The sequence below is a fragment of the Neoarius graeffei genome, chromosome 6 (genome assembly GCF_027579695.1).
Source record: "Neoarius graeffei isolate fNeoGra1 chromosome 6, fNeoGra1.pri, whole genome shotgun sequence".
NCBI classification, from domain to species: domain Eukaryota; kingdom Metazoa; phylum Chordata; class Actinopteri; order Siluriformes; family Ariidae; genus Neoarius; species Neoarius graeffei.
The window spans coordinates 55,473,582-55,489,292 of NC_083574.1; the positions used below are offsets into that span (position 1 = coordinate 55,473,582).

Sequence of the window (15,711 nt, forward strand, 5' to 3'; positions counted from 1 at the left end):
GTAGTAGCCACACTTGTCCTGATTCACACAATGTGTCTACCTACATGATAGGACTTGCAGTTTTTGAATGAGAAGCCTGAAAGTGAAGAGAGGGCAGGCGCTCAGCCACATAGACTGCCATTATAAACTTGGCAGAAAAGTCACTCATTTTTAACTCGCTCTAGTGACCTCAATTTTTACACTACAGACAAAAAAATTACATCAGTGTGTTCAGGAGAGCCTTGTGGTGCTCAGTGTGAAAGAAGTTTGTGAATATCTCCTTCCGTTTTCGTGTAAATCCCCGTTGTTTGGAGGGAGCGCACTGAGAAAATCCTGCGCTCTGTGTGACACTCTGCTCGTAGCGCGCGGGTTGGAGGAGGGGCTGCTCGCTCTCTCTCTCACACACACACACAGAAGGGACGGGCTGCTCGCAGGCTTCAGTCTGATTGACGTGTCAGTATCCAATCATTTTGAGGTGGTACCTCGATATGATTGGATGGCGTTTTTCCTTTATTTTACACTGTAGACTGGATTAAAATATTTCGTTTTTGGGTCAAACCTTCTATTGTACTGCTTGCAACATGGGTGTGAGGAGCTTTTCAAGCAATATGGTAAAAAATACTCCTGAAAAAAATCTCATACCCCACCTTTAAGGAGGCCTTTCTCTCTGGCTTGGATAGTCTTTTTGAGGGGCTGCCAAATAAAGAGACAATAAAATCAAGAATAAAAGACATGCCCATATCAGCCAGAACTGTTGAGCGACGAATTGGTGAAATGGCAGAAAACGTAAGGGTGCAGCAAACAACTGGCATAAAAGATGCAGCGGTGTTTAGCATTGCGCTTGATGAAAGCGTAGATGTGAATGATGTGGCACGTTTGGCAGTGATGGCAAGATATTGTGATGTGACTGTGAGAGAGGATCTCTGCTGTTTAAAGCCAATGAATCCTGCTGGGCATCTTTACCCGAAAAGTTCAACTGTCTTCGCAATATCACACTGGCTTTATCGTCAGTGTTCGGCTCAACATATCCGTGTGAACAGATATTTTCGCACATGAAGAATGCACTTTGCCCCTTCCGAAGTCATCTGACAACGGGCCATTCGGAAGCATGCGTCCAACTCAGTGCTCAATCACCATCCCCACATCTCGGAGCTAAGTAAGAGGAAGCAGGGCCAGGGATCACATTGACTGATAGGCAAAACATTTATTTTGTAACAAGGCTACTTCAAATTTGCAGTTTATTGTTAAGCCACTTTGGGCGGCACGGTGGTGTAGTGGTTAGCGCTGTCGCCTCACAGCAAGAAGGTCCTGGGTTCGAGCCCCGGGGCCGGCGAGGGCCTTTCTGTGTGGAGTTTGCATGTTCTCCCCGTGTCCGCGTGGGTTTCCTCCGGGTGCTCTGGTTTCCCCCACAGTCCAAAGACATGCAGGTTAGGTTAACTGGTGACTCTAAATTGACCGTAGGTGTGAGTGTGAATGGTTGTCTGTGTCTATGTGTCAGCCCTGTGATGACCTGGCGACTTGTCCAGGGTGTACCCCGCCTTTTGTCCGTAGTCAGCTGGGATAGGCTCCAGCTTGCCTGCGACCCTGTAGAAGGATAAAGCGGCTACAGATAATGAATGAATGAATGTTAAGCCACTTTATGTAGGCTACTTGTCAATGTTCTCTGACGCTCATTATTTAATTTTTTTCTGTAGTTTTATTATTCATCAGTTCCATTTCCATTAGACTGCTACGTCTTTATTGTGAATAACTTGGGCCTGTTACCTACTGAAAGATTTTGGATGTTATTTTGTGAATTATAAGCTGCTTGCAATGTTGTTATCCAATGTGTGTGTGTGGGGGGGGGTGTTCTTAAACCTTGTGTGTGAGGCTAATGGCATAAAACAAGTGCAATGGTGTTTTATATTTGCTCAATGCATTAAATATCCATATCCGTCTAAAATGTGTGGTGTCTAATTACACATAGTTAACAACACCTATTTGAATGGCACACTAACTAACAAGAAAATTTCTACATGGCAAAAAGGTTGCCGACCCCTGGTCTGGAATAATCGATCACCTAATAAGGCAATATTTTGATGAGGGGTTGACACAGGGAGAGATTGCATCAAGTCTTTTAATAAGGGATAATTTCAAAATTAGTCCACGGCACCTCCGCAGAAGACTGGCCCGGCTTCGTCTCAGCTCTGCTAGAAATCTCAGCTGTTTACTCGATCATGAAATAATTGTTTTGTTTTCTCGAGATCACGGAATAACGGTTTTGTTTTCTCGAGATCTCGAATTAGTTGTGTTGTTTTCTGGACATCCTGAATTAATTATGTCGTTATCTCGGGATAACAAGGTGAATAAAAAAAGATTATATGAAGGGCCTCTCGCGGCTTCCGTAATAACCTTTATTTAACAGCTGCAATTTAAAATATTGAATGTGGGCGATGAAGAAAAACGATTTTAGGAAGTATTGAATTTAAGCGGAACTAAAGCCACGCTGCTGTTTCTAGTCGGATAGAATAGCGGTAGGACATGCTCGACTTAACCAGCTATCAGAAAGAGCCGCTGGGCGGAAAGAACTGCTTGGGATTGCATAAGCGGTTTTATCCTTTCGTTAAGGTTTTATTCTATAAAGCGACGCAAATGATTTGGTACTACTTGTTATTTTCGTCGAGGTAGGGTTTATTAGCAGGCTAGCTGCTGTGCTACTTAGCTATGCTAACTCTAAGCATGATTTAGGTTTATGAAGCTCTAGTAGTCCAGTGTCGTGACTTTGTCTTAACCTGATGTCTCACCTTAGTGGCCCTTGGGCCCTTCAGTTTTCAAGTGAAGGAATATCTAGTACTAATATCTCATCCTGCTGCAGTTGAGCTGTAGATATGCTGGGATAGCATACCATTGCACTATAGTACATTCATATTGCACATACTGTAAATATCTATCATATCATTATACCATTCCATACCCTGTACATTTAGATTTGTACATTACACTTATTTACTGCTATGCACTTCTGGTTAGATGCAATCTGCATTTCGTTGCCTTGTACCTGTGACATGTGCAATGACAAAGTCTAATCTATTTGTCTAATAAGTGAGGAGAGAATTGGAAATTGTGCATTAGCACATGGTTATAGACTTTTAAACCAGGGCAATGACAGGAATCCTGCGAATGATCCATAGCTGTTTTTTGAGGTTTGTGCTCTTCCCAAGTACTTTTCGGAATAATGGTTCCCGTCCAGCTGCCTCTGAAGTTTTGACATGCCATCTTAACCAGCGTAAACTGCCACCCTGGACATCCTTCTGTGTGCGCTACAGTGCTGTAATCAATGACCAGTTCGGTTTGTCCAACTTCAACTGGCAGGTACACGGTGCCAACTACCACATCCTCAGAACAGGAGCCTTTCCCTTCATCAAGTACCACTGTACCAAAGCACCTCCACAAGACCTTGACTTTGAAAACAGATTTTTTGGCATACTGAAGGTCATCAACTTGGGTTAGTTCAAATTGTCTGTGAACCTGATTATACCAACACCGTAGTCTGGAATTAAAGTATGCTCAGGATGAGTTTCTCACCCTCCACCTTCTTGTTTGTAGGTCTTCCATGTCTGGCGTATGGCCTAGGCTCATGGATGGTGGCTGGTGTAACAGAAACCGTGCACACTTCAGCTGGTCCGGTCACTGTTTATTTTGCTTATAAAGAAGAAGAAGGTGCCAAGTACTAGTTTAATACTACATGGGTGATTGCAGCATTGTGTCCTTGCTACAAAAATGATACCTGAAGACTGAAATATATTTTAGTCATACTGGACCTCATTGTAGACAACAGTCCTGATTTGATAAAGCTGCTTCGCCATTTGAAATGCTTGTGATGAAGAATAGTGTACTTGTGGTAAAAGTTTTCTTTACAAATTGCCATGGAACTGCTTATAAAAGCACTCGTATGCACTGCATGTATAGAGAATTAGCTCACAGGTGCTGCAGTCTGCTTGCTTTTTGTGTCCTCGCCTGCTAATGCAGGATTTTAAATAACTTCAATTCATTTATTTAAAGTCAAATTAGCGCTCCCTCTCTTCTCGGCATATTGACAATAGGAAGCAAGAGGGGTTGTTGAAAGGACAGGCTTGATAAAATGGTTTTTAATTACCAGAAAGTAAAGTGTGGCCTTCATGCAGCATCCCCTTCCCTCCCTCAGTCACGCTCGGGCCCTTTGATTTCTGATAATGTGCTCTGCTGACTTGATGCTGCTCTAGTTCTTTACTGCAGAATTTAAGCGCTCACATTTCCTCTGAGATTGTGTTTGACAAACTGATATATCGATTCTCTATGCCCCCTCAAAGCGTTCTGCTGAGCCCATTTGTCAGAGGCCTTGATTTCTTGGTTTTTCTAACCCCTCTTTTAGTAACAGTTACACTCAAGTAATCATTTCATGTATCGCTTGCAAATCAATAAACTCCGTCACCTTTTCTTTTAGCATATGGCCATTTTGAGGGAAAGACTTCTTCAAGGGCCAGTGCTTAATTGTGATGGTACTTTTCCTCTACTGTGCCATCTCTACCAGGATTATGATAATTTTTTTTAACCACATTGGACTTTTTTCTTATAAATTAGAATACTGAAGACCAAACTGGATAATTAAAAATAATGTCAGACACAGGCAGAAGAACACTTGCTGTCTTGTGCATTTTAGTGTTTTCCCTGCCAACTTTAACTAATCAACTGATTAACATCCCTTCCTGAGTTGAACTGAGCAGGAAAAACGATAAAATGTGCTAGACGGGGGTACTCCAGGACTAGAGTTGAAAATTGATAACATATCAGGAATAAAACTTGACATGCTTGCTGTTAATAAGAATAAGGGAAAAGTGTGATGGGGCCAAAGTTTCTAAGTGGCTTATTCCTCTTTTATTATATAGACACGAGTGTTTTACTGGGCAATACGCCACTTGTATTTTTCATACAAATTACATCTGGGACATTGAGTAATAAATTTTTCAATATCTTCACTCGTGAGGAAATCGATGAGTTGTTTTGATAAATTTGGGTACTGTTTGCTTGTGAATGTGTCTATATAATAAAAATAAAAGTACATGTTGGCTTGAAGATATGAAGTTTATTTTCTTGTGTTGAAAAACTAGTATTTTTCAAACGAAATACATCACGGACCGAGTGACATATTTTTCAATATCTTCACTTGTGAGGATATCGATGATGTCATTCCCAGTGTTTTTTGTCAAAATGGCGAACTGGTTCAAAATTAAAATTCTTTTGATTAACTTGCATATTTGTGTGTCTATATGATAAAAAGAATATTACATGGATATGAAGATATGAAGTTCATCTCATGTTGAAAAATAGAATAATATTTTTATTGAGCTTCGCTCACTTGTGAAATATGTTCACGATTTGAAGATAAACTTCATATCTTCATGCCACTGTGTACAGTGCCTTGCAAAAGTATTCATCCCCCTTGGTGTTTTGTCCTGTTTTGTTGCATTACAAGCCGGAATTAAAATGGATTTTTGGAAGGTTAGCACCATTTGATTTACACGACATGCCTACCACTTTAAAGGTGCACATTGGTGTTTTTTTATTGTGACAGAAACAATAATTAAGATGAAAAAACAGAAATCTGGAGTGTGCATAAGTATTCACCCCCTTTTGTATGAAATCCCTAAATAAGAGCTGATCCAACCAATTCACTTCGTAAGTCACATAATTAGTTGATTAAGATCCACCTGTGTGCAATCAAAGTGTCACATGATCTGTCACATGATGTCTGTATAAATCAACCTGTTCTGGAAGGACCCTGACTCTGCAACACTACTAAGCAAGCAACATGAAAACCACGGGGCCTCCAAACAGGTCAGAGACAAAGTTGTGGAGAAGTATAGATCAGGGTTGGGTTATAAAAAATATCCCAAACATTGAATGTCCCACGGAGTGCCATTAAATCCATTATAGCAAAATGGAAAGAATATGGCACCACTACAAACCTGACAAGAGAAGGCCGCCCACTAAAACTCATAGACTGGGCAAGGAGGGCATTAATCAGAGATGCAGCAAAGACACCAACAATAACCCTAGCTGTAAAGATCCACAGCGGAGATGGGAGAATCTGTTCATAGGACCGCTTTAAGCCATACACTCCACAGAGTGGGGTTTTATGGAAGAGTGGCCAGAAAAAAGTAATTGCTTAAAAAATCACGTTTGGAGTTTGCCCAACTACATGTGGCAGACTCCCCAAACACATGGAAGAAAATCCTCTGGTCAAATGAGACAAAAATGAAACTTTTTGGCCATCATGAGAAACGCCATGTGTGGCGCAAACCCAACACCTTGAGAACAGCATTCCTACAGTGAAGCATGGTGGTGGCAGCATCACGCTGTGGGGATGTTTTTCATCTGCAGGGACAGGAAAGCTGGTCAGGACTGAAGGAAAGATGGATGGCACTAAATACAGGGCAATTCTGGAGGAAAACCTGTTTGAGTCGGCCAGAGGTTTGAGACTGGGATGAAGGTTCATGGTCCAGCAGGGCAATGACCCTCAACATACTGCTAAAGCTACAGTGGAGTGGTTTAAAGGGAAACATTTAAATGTCTTTGAATGGCCTAATCAAAGCCCAGACCTCAATCCAATGGAGAATCTGTGGCATAACTTGAAGATTGCTGTACACCAACACAACCCATTTAACTTGAAGGAGTTGAAGCAGTTTTGCCTTGAGGAATGGGCAAAAATCCCAGTGGCTAGGTGTGCTAAGTTAATAGAGACATACTGCAAGAGACTTGTAGCTGTAATTGTAGCAAAAGGTGGCTCTATAAAGTATTGACTTTGGGGGGTGAATACTCTATATTTCTGTTTTTTCATCTTAATTATTGTTTGTGTCACAATAAAACAACAATGTGCACCTTTAAAGTGGTAGGCATGTTGTGTAAATCAAATGGTGCTAACCCTCCAAAAATCCATTTTAATTCCAGCTTGTAATGCGACAAAACAGGACAAACACTAAGGGGGATGAATACTTTTGCAAGGCACTGTACTATCCTCTATATATCAGCAAGTTGCCAAAGGTTACAAGTTTTAAATTATTAATGAATGACATCATTTTTAAGTATTTATAGTTTCATTTAATGTTGCAGAAAATCCATGATACAAGTTAGTTCCTGTTATAGTTTATGTTCTTACAGCTATAAACAATCATTGCCTCACCAGCCTCCATTTTCTGTCGTTAAAAAAAAAAGTCAGTTGTCATGTTACCAACAAAGTAGAAAGTCCTCTGTCCTGAAGACTCCAGTGGCACAAAACTTACTAAATGTTATAAAGCCCTGACATTTGAAGTTCCTTCCATAAATGTTAAAAGTCTCCTGACTGAAAACTTCATAATATTAGCAATTATTTGTTTAAAAAAATATATTATTAGGCTGAGATTATGTGGAGCATTCACCATACAAGTTCCTGTGAATGAGTTGTTACTATAGAAACAGTAACAAATTAAAGAACTCATTCGATAACGGAACTCTTCACCTTTCAGACGCAGCTTAAAAAAAAATCCCCACATCTCTCAATCTATACTGGTATAATTTTCTCCCAAAACTGCTGTATTGCTGTAGACCCCTCTGAAAGTATTGGAACAGCAAGGCCAATGCTTTTGCTCTACACTGAAGACATTTGGGTTTGTGATCAAAATATGAGATGATGAATCAGAATTTCAGCTTTCTTAACTGATAGTTACATCTAATTGTGTTAAACAACTTGGAACATGGCATCTTTGGTGGCAGGCCACCCAGGTTCTAGATGAGCATAAGTATGGGAACAGGCAGTTGTAAAGTAAATATCACTTAACGTTTGGTTGCATATCCCTTGCTTGCAATAACTGCATTAAAGATGTCATTCCATGACAAACCGTTTAATACTTGCTCTTTTTGAAATACCATAGGTCACTCCGAGTTGCATATGCATGCTGCACGTGAAAATGTTCTTCTACCCCCATTATTAGCCTATGAAAGAAAATAAACGGAAAAACGAGCGAATCAGAAAAAGCCCTACGAACTTACGTCACTTCGAAAATTAGTAGTCATGACCTCGCCCATAACCCACTGGAGGGAGCGTCACAGTGCTGTTAGCCAATCAGAAGCGATATGTTTACATGTCATGAATATTCATGAGTAAGAGCTGAAATCCTGTTGTTCTCTCCTCACCCACTCCTCCACCAAACTAGAACAGCCTGAAACAGGAGCACCACAGCATTTTTTTCACCAAAACCGGCTCACAGGGCATTCATTCATACTAGAGAGCACCGCACAATTAATGAAAAAACGATGCAATGAGACCTTTAAGCAGGTGACTCACTGACATTAGCAAACTATTATGTTGTTCTTTTGTGATGCTTTTCCAGGCTCGTACTGCAGCTTCTTTCAGTTGTTGCTTGCTCTATTGGGTTAAGGTCTGGTGATTGACTTGGCTAGTCTAAAACCTTCCACTTTCCCCCCGATGAAGTCCTTTGTTGTGTCAGCAGTGTGTTTTGGGTCAGTGTCTTGCTGCATGATGAAGTTCCTCCGAATTACAACCCCGATTCCAAAAAAGTTGGGACAAAGTACACATTGTAAATAAAAACGGAATGCAATGATGTGGAAGTTTCAAAATTCCATACTTTATTCAGAATAGAACATAGATGACATATCAAATGTTTAAAGTGAGAAAATGTATCATTTAAAGAGAAAAATTAGGTGATTTTAAATTTCATGACAACAACACATCTCAAAAAAGTTGGGACAAGGCCATGTTTACCACTGTGAGACATCCCCTTTTCTCTTTACAACAGTCTGTAAACGTCTGGGGACTGAGGAGACAAGTTACTCAAGTTTAGGGATAGGAATGTTAACCCATTCTTGTCTAATGTAGGATTCTAGTTGCTCAACTGTCTTAGGTCTTTTTTGTCGTATCTTCCGCTTTATGATGCGCCAAATGTTTTCTATGGGTGAAAGACCTGGACTGCAGGCTGGCCAGTTCAGTACCCGGACCCTTCTTCTACGCAGCCATGATGCTGTAATTGATGCAGTATGTGGTTTGGCATTGTCATGTTGGAAAATGCAAGGTCTTCCCTGAAAGAGACGTCGTCTGGATGGGAGCATATGTTGCTCTAGAACCTGGATATACCTTTCAGCATTGATGGTGTCTTTCCAGATGTGTAAGCTGCCCATGCTACACGCACTAATGCAACCCCATACCATCAGAGATGCAGGCTTCTGAACTGAGCGCTGATAACAACTTGGGTCGTCCTTCTCCTCTTTAGTCCGAATGACACGGCGTCCCTGATTTCCATAAAGAACTTCAAATTTTGATTCGTCTGACCACAGAACAGTTTTCCACTTTGCCACAGTCCATTTTAAATGAGCCTTGGCCCAGAGAAGACGTCTGCGCTTTTGGATCGTGTTTAGATACGGCTTCTTCTTTGAACTATAGAGTTTTAGCTGGCAACGGCGGATGGCACAGTGAATTGTGTTCACAGATAATGTTCTCTGGAAATATTCCTGAGCCCATTTTGTGATTTCCAATACAGAAGCATGCCTGTATGTGATGCAGTGCCGTCTAAGGGCCCGAAGATCACGGGCACCCAGTATGGTTTTCCGGCCTTGACCCTTACGCACAGAGATTCTTCCAGATTCTTTGAATCTTTTGATGATATTATGCACTGTAGATGATGATATGTTCAAACTCTTTGCAATTTTACACTGTCGAACTCCTTTCTGATATTGCTCCACTATTTGTCAGTGCAGAATTAGGGGGATTGGTGATCCTCTTCCCATTTTTACTTCTGAGAGCCGCTGCCACTCCAAGATGCTCTTTTTATACCCAGTCATGTTAATGACCTATTGCCAATTGACCTAATGAGTTGCAATTTGGTCCTCCAGCTGTTCCTTTTTTGTACCTTTAACTTTTCCAGCCTCTTATTGCCCCGTCCCAACTTTTTTGAGATGTGTTGCTGTCATGAAATTTCAAATGAGCCAATATTTGGCATGAAATTTCAAAATGTCTCACTTTCGACATTTGATATGTTGTCTATATTCTATTGTGAATACAATATCAGTTTTTGAGATTTGTAAATTATTGCATTCCGTTTTTATTTACAATTTGTACGTTGTCCCAACCTTTTTGGAATCAGGGTTGTAGATTGGATGCATTTCTCTGTAAATTGGCAGACAGAATGTTTCTTCAGACTTCTGAATTAATTCTGCTGCAACTATCATGAGTTACATCATCAATAAAGATTAGTGAGCCCGTTCCAGAAGCAGCCTTACAAGCCCAAGCCATGATACTACCTCCACTGTGCTTGACCGGTGAGCTCAAATGTTTTACTTCATGAGCAGATACTTTCTTTCTCTACACTTTAGCTTTCCCTGACTTTGGTGGAGGTTAATCTTGCTTCCAGCACTTTTGTGGCCCATGTCTGTATTTCTTTGCAAATTCCAGTCTGGCCTTTGATTTTTACTGCTGATGAGTGGTTTGCATCTTGTGGTATGGCATCTATGTTTCTGCTTTCAAAGTTTCCTTCGAACGGTGGCTTGTGATGCCTTCACCCCAGTCTATGGAGGTTGTTGGTGATGTCACTGACTCTTGTTTTTGGGTTCTTCTTCACACCTCTCACAATGTTTCTGTCAACTGTTGTAGTTTTCCTTGGCTGACATGTTCCATGTGTAGTAGTCAGTAGAACAGTGGTTTCCTTCTTTTTCAGGATATTCCAAATTGTTGGATTGTCTATGCCCAATGTTTGTGCAGTGACTCTGATCGATTTTCCCTCTTCTCTCAGCTTCGAAAAGGCTTGCTTTTCTCCCGTAGACTGCTTTTTTCTCCGTAGACAGACAGTAGGTCTTTGTGTTGGTTTATCTTTTTTTTAACAACAAATGCAGTCTTCACAGGTGAAACCCAGGGCTCAAACCAAGAGTAGGCATTCAGAGCTGTTGTTTAAATTTTCAGTCTAGCAGGACAAACCTCAACAGCAAGAAACAGATTTTTCGCTAAATTTCGATCACCTGAAAAATGGGCGAGTTCAAATAAAAGGTGCCATATTTTAAGTAGTTTAACACATCTAGATGTAAATATCAGGAAATGAAAGCTGAAATTCTTATCTTTGGCTCATGTTCATCTTCTGATTTCAAACCCTGTCCTCAATGTATAGCAAAAACAAGAAGTGTTGCCAGGCAAAACAAACCTCGCCTGGTAGCACTTACGATGAATATGAAGGAAGATATCGCGAAAAAATGATTGATATTTTTGGTGACCTTGACCTTGATGTTGGCCTTGTGTGTGAACATACTTGGCCAATAAACATGGTTCTGATTCTCTGCTGCTCTCAGCCAATCAGAACACACTGTACTGCTCTCAGCCAATCAGAACACACCATACTACTCTCAGCCAATTAGAACACACTGTACTGCTTACTGCTCTCAGCCAATCAGAACAGACCATACTGCACGACTGTTACACTCTTACATTCTTACAGCATGATGACATAGTGGCTACCGCCTCTATATGAAGCAGTAGCCACAAAAACCTTGAACAGATGACCCCCAAAATGTTGGAGGTTCTATTTGAGACCAGTGCCCAACTATCCTGAAAGTTTCATGAAGATTGGTCCAGCTGGGTTCCCGTAACATCATTAACAAAAAAATAAAGAAACAAACAAACCCCACCGAAAACAATACCTCGCCCCCTGGTGGACTCCGTCCCGGGCGAGGTAAAAATAACAGGTCTTGTTCCAGTGCTTTCCGAGGGGACTGTATATCTGCACTCTTAGTTATTACTGTTGCATGTCAATTCCAGGCACTGCTGCTGCTCCTGGTTAGTCTGTCAGTATTACTGCAATTTTTTTTTTTCAGATTTACTCTTTGGTTAAAATTGCACTGACTCAACATAAATGCACATTTCATTCATGCACAATGTGTTATCTTGTCTTGCACTAAGTTTAGTGTATTTTTTTTGCACCATCATCATTACTGCTTTTATAAAAATGAATCAACACTTTCTGTCCAATCAAAGTCACAAATTCAATAGCATTGTGGTATAATGTACACTGTGTGGCCAAATGTTTGTGGACACCTGACCATCACACCCATACGTGGGTCTTCCAAAAAGTGTTGCAGCAACGCTGGAAACCTACAACCGTTTGGAATGTATGCTGTAACATTACAACTTACCTTCATTGGAACTAAAGGGCTGTTCCAGCATGGCAATGCCCCAGTGCACAAAGAAAGTCCAGGAAGACATGTTTTGCCAATGCAGGTGTGGAAGAACTCGAGTGGCCTACACAGAACCCACTGAACAACTTTGTACTGGATGAACTGGAATGTCAGTTGTGCCTTGGGCCTCCTCACCCAACATCAGTGCCTGACCTCTTGAATGTTCTTGTGGCTGAATGGCCAAATCCCCACAACCACGCTCTAACATCTAGTGGAAATCCTTCCCAGAAGAGTGTTATAAAAGCAAATGGGGACTTAAGGCCAATTTATGCTGACAACCCAGTCCTCGCAGATGGCGTTGCAGATGGCGTCTGCGAAGCCCCCCCCCTTCGCGGACGCTCTGCGCGCACTTCCCAAATATTGTGACCACCGCAGACAGCCTCGCAGACAGCGTCGCAGACAAGAGGGCTCTGATTGGTCCACTCTACATCCGCTGTACACGCACTTCCGCTTCCCTACTTTCCCGGTTTGTTTTGTTTTCACAACCGCCATTTTTAAAAACACAAGCGAAGATGGAGCAGCACGAAGAGCGGTTGATCGAGGAAGTGAGGAAGTACGTACATCTATACGACTCCAGTTCTAGTCATTATAAGTAACCGGAGGATAAACACTCCACTAACCACACCCACCAACTACTCCTAGCGATTTCGCAACTTCGCGCCCCCTTGCGTTGTGGCGGTGAATAACATCGCGCACGCCTATTACTCCCCGCTCAACGATAAATTACAACTGTCTGTGAAAAGCTATCTGCGAAAGCCTTGTCGCAAGAGCATGCAGAGGCCCTAAATCTGGAATGTGATGTTGAAAAAGCACATATGGGTGTGATTGTCAGGTGTCCACAAACCTTTGGCCCATATAGTGTACTGTATCAGTTCTGGAGAGCCAAAATTCAGTATAGATTTCTCCACTCAGACTCAAGATCTAATCAGTTAATAATCCATGACTACATCATCGCTTGTTTACCGCAATGCATTATGGGTGATACCCGGGGTCAGCTCTTCTATATTGTTTATTTTCGCCTTTGTTAAACACTGTATTGTTCTGTCTAACCGGTTTTAACAATGCCTAAAGTGAATTGCTGTGTGCCTTACTGTGTCTTCACAACAAAGAGAACACCTAATTTGAGCTTTTATCAGCTGCCAGTTGAGAAGAAGAGAAGAAAGAAATGGATAAGTTTAATCCACAATGAAAACCTTTGTACTGAATCGAAATGCGCAAGTGTTTGTAGCTTACATTTCTCTGGTGGGAAAAAGACGTACTTAAACTGTGACCCAGCAATATTCCCATGGTCTGCGGAATGGCCTTTGGTTATAGAAGATTATAACAGTCAACACTGTTCATCATCTGAAACTAGCGATATTCCAAAGCCTGGAAAACAAAGAAGCATTCTTCGGCTTTTGGGTTAGTCTATATGAAATCACCGGTGGCCTCCCGACTGACCATCTCCGATTTGCTTCATACTTTCACAAAGTAATGTTATTATTCCCAGTAAACACCATACAAAATTTCAACCTAGTATTTTTATTGGTTTTTGAGATATTGGGGGTTTAACAATGGGGCATGACACTGATTTTACTGTAAGAATGAGTGGTACAGAAAAAGATGCTAAGTTCAATAAGTCATTACTTTTGAACTATTCATGCTAGATGCATGAAATTTTCAGGAGCTGTTCTTAGGTACCTGATGTCTTTAACTACTGTAAAATAAGATATACAGTTGTATATTTGTCAGTTTATAGCTTGCTGAAAACTGTAAAATAATAATAATAATAATAATTTGTGCTTTGGAGCAGTTTCAAATGTTGGTATTTCTCATGTTGTAGTACTATTTTGGTGGCTAAGTATTTCATCTCATCTCATTATCTCTAGCCGCTTTATCCTTCTACAGGGTCGCAGGCAAGCTGGAGCCTATCCCAGCTGACTATGGGCGAAAGGCGGGGTACACCCTGGACAAGTCGCCAGGTCATCACAGGGCTGACACATAGACACAGACAACCATTCACACTCACACCTATGGTCAATTTAGAGTCACCAGTTAACCTAACCTGCATGTCTTTGGACTGTGGGGGAAACCGGAGCACCCGGAGGAAACCCACGCGGACACGGGGAGAACATGCAAACTCCACACAGAAAGGCCCTCGCCGGCCCCGGGGCTCGAACCCAGGACCTTCTTGCTGTGAGGCGACGGCGCTAACCACTACACCACCGTGCCGCCCCGGCTAAGTATTTTTCTAAAAGAAATAAAATTTTCTGATTTATAAGGCAGTAAAAATGAAAAAAAAAATCATTTCACGCCTATATTTCAAATGCACATTGCTCATGTATGACAAGGTCTACCATAAAAAGGATTATACCACTGGAAAGAGCATGTCTTCATTAATATATTCACAAAATATGAAGTTAGTATCTTGAACCAAACTATATTTATTAAGGTATCAAATACGCCATGTTTCACCACAAACAGAAATGTAAAATAGAGCCACTGTACTTAAAATACAATTACAAAATTGTATCAGAGAACTAATATTTGTATTTTATGTCTAAATATTCAGCTTATCTTTATTCTGCAAGTTTTACCATACCCAGTTCTACAATTTAAACAAACTAGTGTCATTAGAAGCAAAACTTCAAACATCAGCCACTGTATCTAGATAGCAAGTAGAAGCACACAGCTATGTGCTTCTGAAGGATGCTATTAATAGCCTAATATTTAAAATGTATATGAATTTGTCAATTTCCAGGTTTTATGTATTACTCGGCGCATATATCATATGCCATGAAACGGCATTTCGGTCTGTAGCAAAACATGGCGTATTTGATACCTTAATAAATATAGTTTGGTTCAAGATACCAACTTCATATTTTGTGAATATATTAATGAAGACATGCTCTTGTTTCATGATATCAAGTTTTATTTAACTAATCACTCATTTATAAAATGTTTTGATAAGACATTCTGAGATTTGATGACGTTGTTGTACAGTGTGGTAGACTCGGGTCAATCTCTAGGTTGTACGAATTCTTGTCACTTATGTCTTACTTTCTCACCAAGCTTGATTTGGATTCCGATCTTCTCCTGCTGTAAACCCTCGACATGTTATCCACCTCTTTAAATCACCAATTTCATTATCTTCCATGACAGAGCACGGCAAAATTGTTCCTCTCACATCGCTCTCATGTAAAATTAATCTAACATCCGCTATATTGCATAACTACCGACCCCGGCTATCCCCCATCATGCGTTGCGATAAACAAGTGATGACGTAGTTATGCTTGGGGGCTGTTACCAAGTTCAGTAGCAGGTAAATCAACAAACTGTGCTGGTCTCTCTCTCTCTCCACAACCCTCCAGGACTGGAGCTGAGCAGCCTTCATGTTGTTTTATTTCTTCGTTAATAAGAATAAAATATCTTACTGGAAATCATTTAGACTCCCAAAGCTGTCTGTTCAGCCCTTTATATATCAGCGACTATCAGACTCTGCATTGAGAGTGCTCAGGCCACTGGGTC

The 15,711-nt window shown here is 41.0% G+C and overlaps 1 protein-coding gene across 1 annotated transcript; it reads left to right on the plus strand.

Moving 5' to 3' along the window:
* Positions 1-2,491: 2,491 nt before the first annotated feature.
* Positions 2,492-5,247, plus strand: c6h15orf61 (chromosome 6 C15orf61 homolog). Its single transcript, XM_060922958.1, has 2 exons — positions 2,492-3,463; positions 3,565-5,247. The coding sequence occupies exons 1-2, from the start codon at positions 3,121-3,123 to the stop codon at positions 3,690-3,692; spliced, it is 471 nt and encodes a 156-aa protein (XP_060778941.1). The 5' UTR covers positions 2,492-3,120; the 3' UTR covers positions 3,693-5,247.
* Positions 5,248-15,711: the final 10,464 nt, after the last annotated feature.

Bases quoted from the DNA above. Each gene is read 5' to 3' on its own strand.
- c6h15orf61 (XM_060922958.1), top strand. From the start codon at position 3,121: ATGACAGGAATCCTGCGAATGATCCATAGCTGTTTTTTGAGGTTTGTG. The intron at 3,464-3,564 runs GTTAGTTCAAAT...TCTTGTTTGTAG, and splicing joins ACTGAAGGTCATCAACTTGG to GTCTTCCATGTCTGGCGTAT.